Source organism: Argopecten irradians, chromosome 3 (assembly GCF_041381155.1).
Source record: "Argopecten irradians isolate NY chromosome 3, Ai_NY, whole genome shotgun sequence".
NCBI lineage: Eukaryota > Metazoa > Mollusca > Bivalvia > Pectinida > Pectinidae > Argopecten > Argopecten irradians.
In genome coordinates, this window is record NC_091136.1 from 50,061,524 (window position 1) to 50,075,253 (window position 13,730).

General features: G+C 36.1%; 2 protein-coding genes across 2 annotated transcripts; one reads left to right on the plus strand and one right to left on the minus strand.

Moving 5' to 3' along the window:
- Positions 1–1,116: 1,116 nt before the first annotated feature.
- LOC138319726 (octapeptide-repeat protein T2-like) lies at positions 1,117–2,070 on the minus strand. The gene is made up of 2 exons (XM_069262864.1): positions 2,006–2,070; positions 1,117–1,660 (listed from the first exon to the last, which is right to left on the minus strand). Exons 1-2 carry the CDS (start codon positions 2,068–2,070, stop codon positions 1,117–1,119), a joined length of 609 nt encoding a protein of 202 aa, XP_069118965.1.
- Positions 2,071–5,780: 3,710 nt separating this feature from the next.
- Positions 5,781–12,423, plus strand: LOC138318946 (ras-related protein Rab-4B). The gene is made up of 7 exons (XM_069261772.1): positions 5,781–5,905; positions 7,033–7,113; positions 9,324–9,438; positions 10,400–10,462; positions 10,647–10,801; positions 11,070–11,165; positions 11,545–12,423. Exons 1-7 carry the CDS (start codon positions 5,890–5,892, stop codon positions 11,652–11,654), a joined length of 636 nt encoding a protein of 211 aa, XP_069117873.1. The 5' UTR covers positions 5,781–5,889; the 3' UTR covers positions 11,655–12,423.
- Positions 12,424–13,730: the final 1,307 nt, after the last annotated feature.

Consider the following 13,730-nt stretch of genomic DNA (forward strand, 5'->3'; position numbering starts at 1 on the left):
AGTAAATGAAGAAAAAGAATCTGCCAATTCAGAAAGTCGGATTTTAGTATGAAAACAAATACAATTAATAATCATCTATTTAAACCGTGAGAGTGAATGAAGATAAGCAAATACCATTTCATCAAAAAGTAATTAGTGATGCTATTTTCATCAATGCATTTAAAGTGAATATAAGAAAAAACCCGTTTTGAAGCTCAATCTAATCACAATAAGGTCCATCGGCTGCACAGTCTGGTTTCATGTTAATCATGTTAATTCAAATGTCAATTTCGTCTTCCCACTTCTGAAAGCATATCTGGAAACAAACAGAGACTGTACAGTGTGGTTGAAGGGACATAACTCTTGTTTCCATATACGATACTACTTTTCAATGTAATTTTTTTATTTTCATGAACGAACATGAACTGAGACATAGTCTTACCTGTTCATTTTCGACTTTGACACCGATAACAGCAAAAATTAAAATCACTTGAATACAATTTATTTACATGTCCAATTAAGTCAACAATAGCTGCATTATAAAATTGTTGTAATTAATCTCCTCTTGCTCCTTCTCCCAATCTCCCCTCGCCATCCTGCTCCTTCTCCCCGCCTCTTCTCCTGCTCCTTCTCCACACTTTTCCTCCTCCTTCCCCTCCTTCACTCCTCCTGCTCTTCTCCTCCTCCTTCTCCCCTCCTCCTCTCCCCCACCTCTTTTTCACTTCCTCCTTCTCTCCTCTTCCTCCTTCTTCTCCCCATTCTCCCACTCCTCCTCCTTCTCCTCCTTCGGCCCTCCTACCCTCCTCTTCTCCTTCGCCTCCTTCTTCTTCTCCTTCTCCTCCTCCTCTCTCCCACCTCCTCCCAATCCCCTCTTCCTTCTTCCCTTCTCCTCCCTCCTACTCCTTCTTCCCTCCTCCTCCCCTTCCTTAACTCCCTTCTCATCCACCTCCTCCCTCTTCCTCCTTTTCCTTTTCATTCTTCTCTCCTCCTCCTTTTTCTCCTCCTCCTCCCCCCCTCCTCTCCTCCTCCTCCTTCTGCTTGTCCCCTCCCCTCCTCCTTCTCCCCTCAACTCCTCCCCTCATCCTTTTTTCCTCGTCGTCTTCCCCTCCTCCTTCTAACCGTCCTCCCCTCCTCCTCCTACTCCTCCTCCCCTTCTCCTCCTCCTTCTCCCCCACCTCCTTCACCCCCTCCCCTCCTCCTCCATTCCTTATCCCTTTCCTCCTTCTTCTCCTCATCTTCTCCCCTCCTCCTCCTCCCCTGCCCTCCTCTTCGCCTCCTTCCCTCCTCTTTCTCCTCTCCTCTCGTCCTTCTCCCCTCCTCTCCTCCTACTGCTTCTCCCCTCCTCTCCTCCTTCTGCTTTTCCCCCTCCTCCCCCTTCTCCCTCTCCTCCTCCTTCTTCCCTCCTCCTTCTCCCTCAACTCCGCCTTTCTCCCTCCTCTCGTCTTCTCCTCCTTCTCCCCTCGTCTTCTCCTCCTCCTCCGCTTCTCCCCTCCTACCCTCCTTCTGCTTCTCCCCTCCCCCCTTCTCCTCTCCTCCTCCTCCTCCTCCCCCCTCCTCCTCTCTCTCTCCTTCTCCCCTCCTTCTCCTTCTCCCTCCTCCTCCTCCTCTCCCCCTCCTCCTCCTTCTCCTTCTCTTTCTCCCCCTCCTTCTCCCTCTCCTCCTCCTTCTCCCCCTCGTTCTCCTTCACCCCTACCCCTCCTCCTTCTCCCTCTCCTCATTGATACTGCCATTACTTGTAAATCCACTTTCTCTTATACCTTATAATTAATGAACCCGTATTATAATGCTTTATCCGATACAATAAACTCATGTCGCCTGAGGCTGTATTATTGGCCACTCATGCAATACAAACTTGTCACGTCACTACATAAACTTTTTTTTGTTTTTCTCGGTAAATTTTAGCGTTATTTTCAGAAAAATGATAGTTATAATATAATACAATTTTCATGTGTGGAGTATTGATTTGCAGATATTCTACCATCGGAATCACAGAATGGTTTCAGATGTTTTGAAATCCTCAGCAAACCTCCGGTTTTTCAACATTGTATGACCCTCGGGAAGAAAATAGGGTAGAATATCGGCATCCTTCATATTCATATATGATACAGTCTAAAAGTACTGCTTACAGATAGTACATTTTTAACACTGGTTCGTCGGTGGCTTGTCATCAGACTCCTGGTCTAATTATTGTGTTCTTTTTTCGCTTCAAATAGTGTCCAGATCTTCATACATTACCACCACATTTCTTTTGTCTGTATTTCAAACCAAGACACTATTTGCAGAAAGTAGCTTTTGACAAGTTGAATTCTCTCTACCATTGCAAACATTATCGACCTGAGTATGAAACATGAGGGAGTCCATATGTCTGACCTCACCGATGTAAATCCGCTGCGATGTGATTAATGACTTCATTGTGTAAAAGGTTCATCCAAACTTTTACACAGAAGAAACTTAGGGTCGAGTTTCACGAACATTTCATAAATCTAAAATTTCACATAGGAAGTATTACAAACACAAAAAAAAATCTTTGTGGGTGAAGCTTCTTTTAACATGTCCGGTAACTGGTTGGTTTTTTTCACTGCCTCCTTTACAAGTTTGCTGAAATTGATGGCTATATCCACTCTAACTCCAAGATCATTTCCTAAACTAAAACTGTGCAATGATTTCCTGGTCTATACCCATTGTTGGAACTGTGGCCAAATATCTGTTACAGATGAAGTGTAGTTGTCATGTCTTGGATCAATCATCCAGTTTATTCAAATATGATTGCATTATGTTTCTTTCTTTATTTTGCTGTCATCTGCAAACAGTGTCATCATTGCTTTAACTGTTTCTGGTAGATCATTTATTTACACCAGGAATAGAACCTGTTTTACCACGCCCCACGTGTCCGTGAAGAGGTTTGACCATTAAGCATAACTCTTTGTTAAATAAGATCAACAAGCCCTCCGTTGTCCTGATGATGTCGGTGATCGCATCGATTTAGTGAAAAACCCTACTTTTCAGCTCTGAAACCATACTGATACTGACTAAATATGTGGTTATTTTTTTAGTTTGTTGGTATTATCCCTCTCCTTAATGTATGCTACGCTATCTGTCCAGGTTTTCGTTTATATAGTATTTATTGATATATTGATATGTGTACATACAAAACATGTTTTGTTACCATGGTCTGTATCAAGTTTTTTGTAGTACTGTATTTATTGCTCTCTCGTCTGACTTGTTTTTGCTTGCCGATATGTATTTTTCGATATTTCAATACTTTTTTGAGAACATGTTCCAAGATTCAGTTAACATTGCAAGAGTATCCTCCCCATTTGCTGACGATTACTAGAAAATGTGATACTTATTATTTATGGCAGAGGTTCAAGGTTGGTGCATTTTGATTTTGAATAGCAACTGCAAATAGTCACTTTTTCGAGTAGATGATTGTAATTTATATTATCGACTATATTCTCATTGTAAATAGGATAAGATTCAAAATGTTATGCATGCTAATAGATTATAAGACGCTTTCATACGTGAATACGAAGGACATATTCTACCTCGGGATCACAAAATGTTGTAATACCATTGGCTTATTTTTCTCTCATACCTCGATGTTTTATTGCAATTTTACAATTATGATATTGTGTCATTTTAAATTCGAAGAAAACTGCGACTGCACGTCATCCTCCATACATGCAAATTGCGTGATATTTTCAACATAAATCCCGTTGTTTGCATCTTTGTTCGTAAAACTTGCCAAGGTCTTGTGGTGGTTTCTGAAAATATTTAGCGAGAAAATAGAAATATTGTTGACGTCACGAGGCTGAATTGCATGGGCGTCACGGCGTCAAGAAAATTATTATTTTCTCAGTAAAATTTTAACATTTTTTCTTCAGAAACTATAATAAACGATGTAGTGTATCTAGTTTTACTATTAAAGATGCAAACAACGGAATTTGCATTGAAAATATCACGTAATTTTCATGTATGGAGAATTGGCTTGCAGTCGCGATTTTCTTCGAACTTATTTCCAAATATCTGGATATCATCATTGTAATTGGAATAAAACGTCAAGGTATGCGAGAAAAATACTACATTTGTATTACATACGTGGATCCATATGAAGGATATTCAAGCCTCGGGTTTTACAACATTTTGTGACCTTCGCTATGAATATCCCTATCCTTCATATCCACATATGAAACAGTCTAATTACAATCTAGGAATCTACTAGAGAAGTGTTCAAGTTTGATGGTTCTGTTGTTATGCCATCGCCCCAATTGATATTTGGATAATTGAAGTCGTCTAGGATTACAAGTCATTGCTTGGTCAACGAGCTAGTACTTCTCCATTTTTTTTTTACCTGTACCTGTCGGTCTTCTGTAAATTCCTCCTAGTATTACCTTCAGTCAATTAGATAGTGATATTTCACAACACACATGCTAATTGAATGAGATGTTGCTTGATTTCTTTTCTTCATCCTGGAAATATGATAACACCGGGTACCCGGTCTTCCCGAGTCCAATGTACAAATGTATCGTTGAGCCTAATTAGCTGTTGAGAAGAGAATCCACATTGGCAAAGAGGACTACTGAACATTGTTGTTGTTGTTCGGTTCTTCCTGTTGATGTACAAATACATGCGTGGTTTTCGATGTATCGCTCTCCGTTCCGAGTTGTTGACTTACACTGTAGATGTGATATTTAATTTTGCCTTCTCTTGGCGTTCTCTCACATTTCCTGTCACATTCAAGTTAGCTTTTAACTAGTTAATCGTCATCCTGAAGTTGCTACACTGGAAACTTTATCTCTTTACCTTTTTCCAAAGGTGTGTGCCTGTCTGTTTTGTCTCCAAGTGTAAGTTCTATAGGTCGTGTTTTACCCTCGTAATTTTATTATACGAATTGTTATCTCCTGTATGTTCAGGCTTTCTACACAAAGATGGCCACAGATTTTCTCTATATTCTCATCTTTCCTTGCTGTCCCAGATTCGTGCAGTGCTTCATAAAGGTTTAATACGTTTTTTTCTCTCACTTTTAATCCATCCAAGTTCTTCGTTTGTCCCTCAATATTCAGTCTGATTTTCACTCTCCATGATTTCCTCTATTATTGGTGTTAATTGTTAGTTATTGATATTTTGTACACCATCTACATGTATATCCTGGTCAGAAATTTAAATATATCTAAATACAATGTATAAATCTAGATATAAGTCCCGGTGAAGACCATCTGTATTAACTGGGCCATTTTCGATTATACGGTTTGACTGGTTGGACCAAGTTGTTCGTAACCATCACTTTGATGGTTTGCCATTATCAAGTAAAAGAAATTTCCTCAATATTTTTGCACATGTTTTAGTTTTTGTTTTTATTTCTTTATTTTGTAGTATAGTCTACTTTGAATTATTTGGTAGCCTAACCAGCCAGGGCCGTTTTCGTTTATCCGGAACAACCGGTTCATGTATAAATCCTGGCGGGCCAGCAGTTTTTGCTACAGGCCTATTAGGGCTTTGTCAAGGCTCGTCTGAAAACAATATAAAATCACCGGGTCCGTCTTTAACGTCGAACCGGTTGTTCCGGATAAACGAAAACGGCCCTGGTCTGGTTAACGGTTAGGCTACCAAATGATTCAAAGTAGGCTATACTACAGAATAAAGAATTAAAAATAAAAACTAAAACATATGCAGAGATATTGAGTAAATTTCTTTTACTTGATAATGGCGAACCATCCAAGTGATGGTTACATGCCAAGTTAGAATGGCTATGATAAGATTGTCCAAATAAATATTACCGCGATCCGGTCCTGATATTTTTTACCGTCTCCCGTGTCGTAATTTACATGACGACGAGAAGTGAGCGAGACTTCGATTGCCATCTTTTGCGAAGTTAGCCAGGACGAAAACACTGGCATTTACGTTGCCAAAATGTCAGAAACATACGGTAATGTTACTTGTCACGACTTTTTCTTCGCTTTATTCTATCATTTATCTAATTCCTCCGCCAAAACACACCGTACTGTTGGAGATCTTCACTTGTTTGTCTGTGAACTGGGGCCGTCTGCTGTCGTCCCTCCCCCCGTCGTTTACTTTTTATTTACACAGACACGGAAGTCGTATTGTAAATGTTCTATCGACTGTCAAAATCAATGAAAATTGTTGAAATGATGAATAAAGATTCACGTGCTAGCACTGAAGTATAGCTGTAGACCGACGTATATCGTTAGATCTGCAGTTGATCACATTGTTTTTGCCAATCGATGAGATGGATTTTGAACGATCAGCTGATTTTGACTACGATATGAAAACGTATCCCCATCCACGTCATGTACGTGCACAATCATAATAACAGGTCAAAGTCAGTAATGTTAACTCTTGTGTTACGAAACTTAATGTGATCATGATCAGTCGAAGACTTTGTTAGTAACCAGTTACCTCTCCTAGAGGTCTTCATATTATAATTATAGGCAGGGGGCCTCTCTGACCCAACACAGTTGTTTATTCAGGCCACGGAAGGTTATGAAAACCGCTAGGATTGAATTTTACTTCGTGTTCGTTCCAGAATTTGTTCAATCTGCTCTTAAAAATGCTAATATAAAAATGACATATGCTAAATAAATCACTCGAATTCATGTTTAGCAGGATGCCAGGATTGGGCTGGGTCAATCATTGGTGACCAGGTAGCTCGATCAGCGATAGAGCATTCTACGAGTGAAGGAGATCCTGGGTTCTAATCCCGGTCTGACTGCTACTGTACATTTTCTCCTCTTCTGTTACCTGCCTAGATTTATTATGTATTGCTGAAAAGGCACTAGGCCTATACTGTATCATAGTATTATTTTTCATTTGGATGGTGGCCTTGATGAAATATTTCAATAAAGCTCAACAACTGAATCTTCATTTTCACAGCATATACTGTAATGTATTCAATTGTAGCCACAAAAGATCATTTGTCTTCAGGTTGCTTTAATGATGATGCATGCATATACAAATACATGCTGTTGACATTTTTACGTGATGTGTAAGACATGTTTCCTCAATATATTAATGAACTTACTCTTCTTTTTTCAGATTTTCTCTTTAAATTTTTGGTGATAGGCAGTGCTGGAGCTGGAAAGTCTTGTATTCTGCATCAATTTATAGAAAACAAATGTGAGTTGAGTTTACATGTATATGATGTTTATAATCTTGTATAAATGTATGTTGAGGAAATGTAGATGTAGAACTCCAACGCAGATTCAGTGAATGGTACGATACGTTTATTGGAGTCTTAGGAATCGACTCTTTCATATTTACAATAGTATATGTACGTACGTCATGTAAAGTCTATTGGAAACCAACTTCTGTTAGGGTCATTGTATAACTACTAATTACATAGCCATGTTATTAATTATGATACATGATAAGTTCTAATGAGTAAACATGTTTCCCTATGTAATACAGCATCTACGTTGGGTCAACTGTTCCAGATTTTGGCTTTCATACCCAAATATTGACATATGTTAACTTATCCCGATGTACTGCTATATTAACTCGCCAATAATCTCTGTACAGAGTCGATTCCTAAGACTCCAATAAACATATCGTACCATTCACTGAATCTGCGTTGGAGTTCTCATACCACCATGTTATGACTACCAACACCTGAATACAGCTATATACCCACGCCTGTCATCTATAATGCCGCCGCCAGTGGTAGAAGTGGATCAGTAGCCCATCATAATTCTGACTTTATTTTGTCTTCGTTTATATTTGACTTGTTTTGTGTATGCCGTCTTCATTCTATCATTGGAGTTCCTGTTAATATATATATCTCCACAAAAGAAACTTAACATCTATTGTTTCAACATACGTATATTTTCTGGATAGTCCCCTGAAGTGATTAAACACCAGGTGAAAATTGTTATAAGGACTACGTATGCCAGGCTATGTCAGAGTCAGAGATAGTGATGTGTTATTTCACGCAAATTTTCAATTATATCTCTGTGCTTGAAGACATAAACATTCACACAAAAAACACCTACATATTCAACGGATAGGGAGGAGCCGATGCAGTCTAATGCCGGAATGTTGTCTAAAGTCTCCAAAGAAGTCAACACTACACCTTTCCACGTCAACACAATTATCATCAACGGATTTGGAAATACCCGAAGCAGTCTAATGCCGGGAAAATTGTATAAATCTCCTTTTCCGATGAAGTCAACACAACACCTTCCACGTCAATTTATATCTTCGAAGTGCTCAATTGATTTGGAAATACCTGATGTAGTCTTATGCCAGGGAAAACATGTTTTATATTTTCATTTCCGGAGAGGATTCATTACACTTAGTTTAACTTATATTCTACAATTTTACACGGAACTCTCATCTTAAATAATTCTTAGCCTTGTTGTGCAAGAAATTACCGTTGGATTCAAGATGGTTGTACATTGTTTTCAACACTCATTAACTTTTCATCACACGACAGTATATTTATAAACATTTCTATATCTACGTTGGACATTTTAAAGTTATATTTTGAATACTGTGTTTTTAATAAACTATCTACATTTTACATACTATACTTATTATGCTTTATATATATTCTTTTCAAGCAACATTAATATCAATAATTTCATTTTCTTTCTATATATTTCATTTTCAATCAAAATATTGAAAATTATTTGAAAGTGTCTTACTTTCATTTTAACTTAACTGTAAATTTTCATTGTATGTATGTACATGCAGTTCGTACTGCAATTCTATATCATCATTAATTTAGAATACAATGGTCATAATAATGATATAATAATGATCAATGATAAGAATTTTAGAAATTTTATAATTTATTATATCAAATTATATCTAATTTGATATAATGTATAACATGGCGACGAATGTGTTACAATATACATGTATATAAATGATAAGAATTTCAGGGTTTGAAAGTTTGACTAATATATAATTATCTACATATATCTTTCAAGTATGTTACACTGTGTAGGTCAAGCACATGTGTTTCATATTTACAATAGTATATGTACTATATGTGCTTGACCTACACAGTGTAACATACTTGAAAGATATATGTAGATAATTATATATTAGTCCAACTTTCAAACTCTGAAATTCTTATCATTTATATATATTACACCACATGTAGTTACATATCATATAAAAGAAGATACAAAGATCCAATAATATTTGTATGTAAAATGGGGAAAGTAAATAAATAATATAATGCTATATTACCTTGAACGTTAAAAACAGGTATTTAGAAATACTTTTTCATATGTATGACATTGTTATTCTGGTTAATTGTCTCTGTGTTTCCTTTTTCAATTATTCTCCTAGTAGTTGATAAATTATTTTTCTGTTAACAGTTAAACAGGACTCTAACCATACAATAGGAGTTGAGTTTGGGAGCAAGGTTGTTAATGTTGGAGGAAAGTCGGTGAAGCTTCAGATCTGGGACACTGCGGGCCAGGAAAGATTCAGGTAGATACATCTCATGTCTTAACATACATGTGTATGTAGAACTTCATTTATGTTTACAAAATACTTCTTATTATCACAGATAAATGTAGGCAATGTCATTGTAGTGCAAGGTTTTTTTGAAGTAAACTGGTAATGCATTAATTTTGACAGGTTTCACCTTTATGGGCTTTATTTGGTTGTCTCTTTTGCCCAATTAATCTTATTCAGGTGAAGAAAGCAGACCCTGCAGGTAGGGCATTAGAATTGTACCTGCTGCCCCTATTGCATTATCGTAAAAGGCGACTAAATTTAGGATCTTATCTTTTCTCTTCTTCCTATCCGACTTTATCTTTCCTAATGCCTCCCTTGGCATCACCTCACTTTTGGCCTTGAGTTGAGCGTTCACCCCTGTGAGGAAGGCTCTGGGTTCTGTCCCCTGGCCGAGACACACCAAAGTCTATAAAAGTGGTAGTTTCTGCTCCTGCTTAGCGCTCAGCAAACAGGGAGTGGGACGACTGGTTCCCCCGTTGTCAGTATGATGTGACCGGGTGGGGTGTGTTGCTTGGTGTCTTCTCAAATTTTATTTGTAGCCTTTGACCCTAGTTGTGTATATTGCACTTTGGGATCGATCGGTCAACAAGATGGCTTAGTCTGGTCGCCATCTTGAATTTTGATAGGTGAAGTTTTTTACCACTATTTCTCAGAAAGCACTGCAGGGATCTATCTCAAATTCCATATGAAGGTTCCCCTAAGGCCTCGGGCCCTGGTGGTACATAGTGCATTTTGGGACTGATCTGTCAGGCCACCATCTATGATTATGGTAGATGATGTTTGAAAAGTATAGAGAAAAGATCCATCTGACAATTGTCAGACATATATCAATCTTTGATGGGCGCCAAGATTACTCTGGGATCTCTTGTTGTAGAACAAATATTACTTAGAATTTCAACAGATAATTTGTATGTACAATGTCATGTTACAGATCTGTGACCCGCAGTTATTACAGAGGAGCCGCTGGGGCTCTTCTTGTCTACGATATCACAAGGTGAGTCAATATCAAGGATAAAGAACTTCTTGGTTTATTGCAATATAAAGAGTAAATGATACTGTAACTGAATTTCAGTTCTTCTTATTTGAATCTTATGGATGACTTATCAAGTTACTTTCAATTTGCTCGTCCTGTATTTAAATCATAATGCAAACACGAAGTCTTTACACCTTTGTTGTAGCCGTGAAACATACAATGCCTTGACAAACTGGTTAACTGATGCAAGAACCTTAGCAAGTCCAAATATTGTGATAATCTTGGTGGGGAATAAGAAAGATTTGGAAGCTGAACGCGAAGTTACATTTCTAGAAGCCAGCAGATTTGCTCAGGAAAATGGTGTGTATTATTTTGTGTATTGTCAGTCAAAACATACACAACCTTTTGTTTAACTTTTGCAGGATAGCCACTATATAATTTACCTTAGGTTTGCTTTTGTTGATTATCACATTTAAAAGTCACTTTTAGTGTTAGTTTAAGGTTCTAAGTGATCTTTCCTTGTGACTATATATAAGTTTCCATACGTTTCTACTAAGTAAATTTTTAATGTGTGTATTGTGTTATGGTGTGCAATAATTAATACTCTTGAATTGTTATTTCTTCATAGATCTTATGTTTCTTGAAACAAGTGCCCTGACTGGAGAGAATATCGAAGAAACATTTTTGAAATGTGCTAGATCTATATTAACTAAAATTGAATCTGGTAAGTCCCTGTTCTTTTTAACTCAAAAAAAACAACTTTTGACAGTTTTTGAAATTCTGTGCTGTCATTATAAGATAAAATTCTATAAAATAGAATTTTTTGCCTAAAGAGTGTTTGTTATTATCAGATATATTATTTTATTTTTACTCAATGTCAGTGTAAGAAAAAAGCTAAAATGTTTTAATTGAAAAACTGTTGATTAATGTTATAGTAACAGTTAGTACATGGTGGTATCTGTACTGGAGGGGCTTTGATACAAAATGATGATGCTTGTCTGTCTGTATTTCTATATAAATGTGGGCTCAAACAGGAAATAAATCCTCTTTCATTTATTGATGTAATTGCTCACTATGTTTAATTTTTCACTTTGTCTTTCCAGGTGAGCTTGATCCCGAAAGAATGGGCTCTGGTATACAGTACGGTGACACCTCACTGCGTCGATTACAGAAAGAACAACTACAGCAAAAGAAACCAGACTGTGGTTGCTGATTAAAAGAATGTTCTAATTACAAAACATCATCGTATTTCATGGTGAATCAGTATACTAGGCAGGCAAGCCAAGACAAGGGACGTTACTCCTCTGGTAAAGGGATACAACTCTGTATTTTACAAGACTGATGGGAGAAAATAAACAGCTTTTGATGGTAACCATTTAGTCAAAATGTAAGATGCTTGGTAATGCACCTCCTGAACTTTATGCCATGCATATGCACTGCAGTGTATATAATATCCCTGAACATTGTCTAGAACTTCTCGTCAATGTAGAGTAAGCTTCACGACTATCAACCTGCCCTGTGTGAGCTAAGTGCAATGTTTGAGATAAGATGTATGGAGAGAGTGCTATGTATATGGTATAGTAATTCAGTGTAATTCACATTTTACCTAGTGCTACACACTTGCAAAAATTATATGTGTCATCAGATTTATTCTTCATTTTATATTGCAGATAAATATTTGTGGAAATTGTTGACTCCTAAGTTATTTTGTCTTTTATGTAAAAAATCTCTTTCAAAGGGACATATTTCCATTGTCATAATTTTTCCATTGGATATATAAATGTGAGCTGCTGTATTATATGCACAGTGTTACCATTGATAAAAATGTTTAATGCACTTTCAAGGATGAAATGGTAGGGAGTTAACATGTGGTTTATAACAATTCTTCATAACTTTGGAGTACAAGATTAAGATCTGGACCATATTAGTTATGGATAAAATATGAATATACACTTGTGTATTAAGATGACTTTGGAAGTGAACATTGGTGTTTGTTTTTGTTGTGTGTAAATTTTTATTTGTCAACAATCTATCCATCTATCTATTGTTGTTTTAGTAACCAATGCAAGATGTGTTTAGTGTGGAACAAAATGTTATATGATTATTGATTACATTTCACAAATAGTATCAAGTGAATATTTTTTGCTTTAACAATGGGTGTTACTTTTAAATAATAGGTGAATCAAATTGATTGAATATACATAAGTTAAATTTGCATAAATAGATAAAAAAGCCTTTTATTAAACAGCTATCAAATATATAAAATCTTTATACTTTTAGACACAGCATGCAGTTTCTGTAGGTTACTGAGTAATAATACATGTATAATGGAAATGTGACTTTAAAATAAGTATCAATTTCCATGCTGACAAATACTCTTCTATGACATGATTTTAATGCAATAATACATTGAGGCATCTTAATGTAATGAAATAATTAATATGCAAGCTTATAAAGTGATTTTTAATTGCTTATACAACCTATTTAAAAAAAATATGTTTGTTTCTATTCAACCATTTTGAAATTAATTGAAAGAGCTGATACTGATTTGATAATTTATCTAGATATACATGTTATTCCAACTATTTATCTGGAAAGTTACTTGATAAATATCTTTATTAAATATATATCTGGAAAGTTATATGATAAATATATAAACTATTTATCTGGAAATTATATGATAGATATCTTAATTATTTATCAGGAAAGTTATATGATAATTATCTTAACTATTTATCTGAATCATTTTGATATCAGTATAACATTGTGCAGAACTTACAGAGCTAACAGAATGCAAACTTATAGTTATATAAATGCTTTAAAACACAAGAACACTCACTAATATAAGTGCTTTAAAACAAATTTTTAACAACTTTAATATCATATTAATAAGTACCTTGGGAGACACACAGGTGATCGCACTACACTTAATCAACTTATTAATAAGTGATAAGTACAATCAACTAAGGGTCTTTGGCAGTGTATGATATTAAAAAGCAACTGGCAGATATTTCATTTAACTTTGTATCAATATTAATGTTTGTAGTAAGTTTCTGCGACCTGGTCCTGGTGATTCCTAGTTGATTACAGCAATTTTTGTCATTAGTTTGTTGAGCAAAATTAGATTAGGTCACTTTTATATTCTTGTTAAGAGAATTACCATAAAATATTAGAATGATAAAAAAACAGACATAAAAAGTCAATGCTACATAAATAATTTTTCTTTGTTCACTAGTTTGTATTTACACATACTTGATTTTGAAATTTCTTTCAGGATTGCTTTGATGGG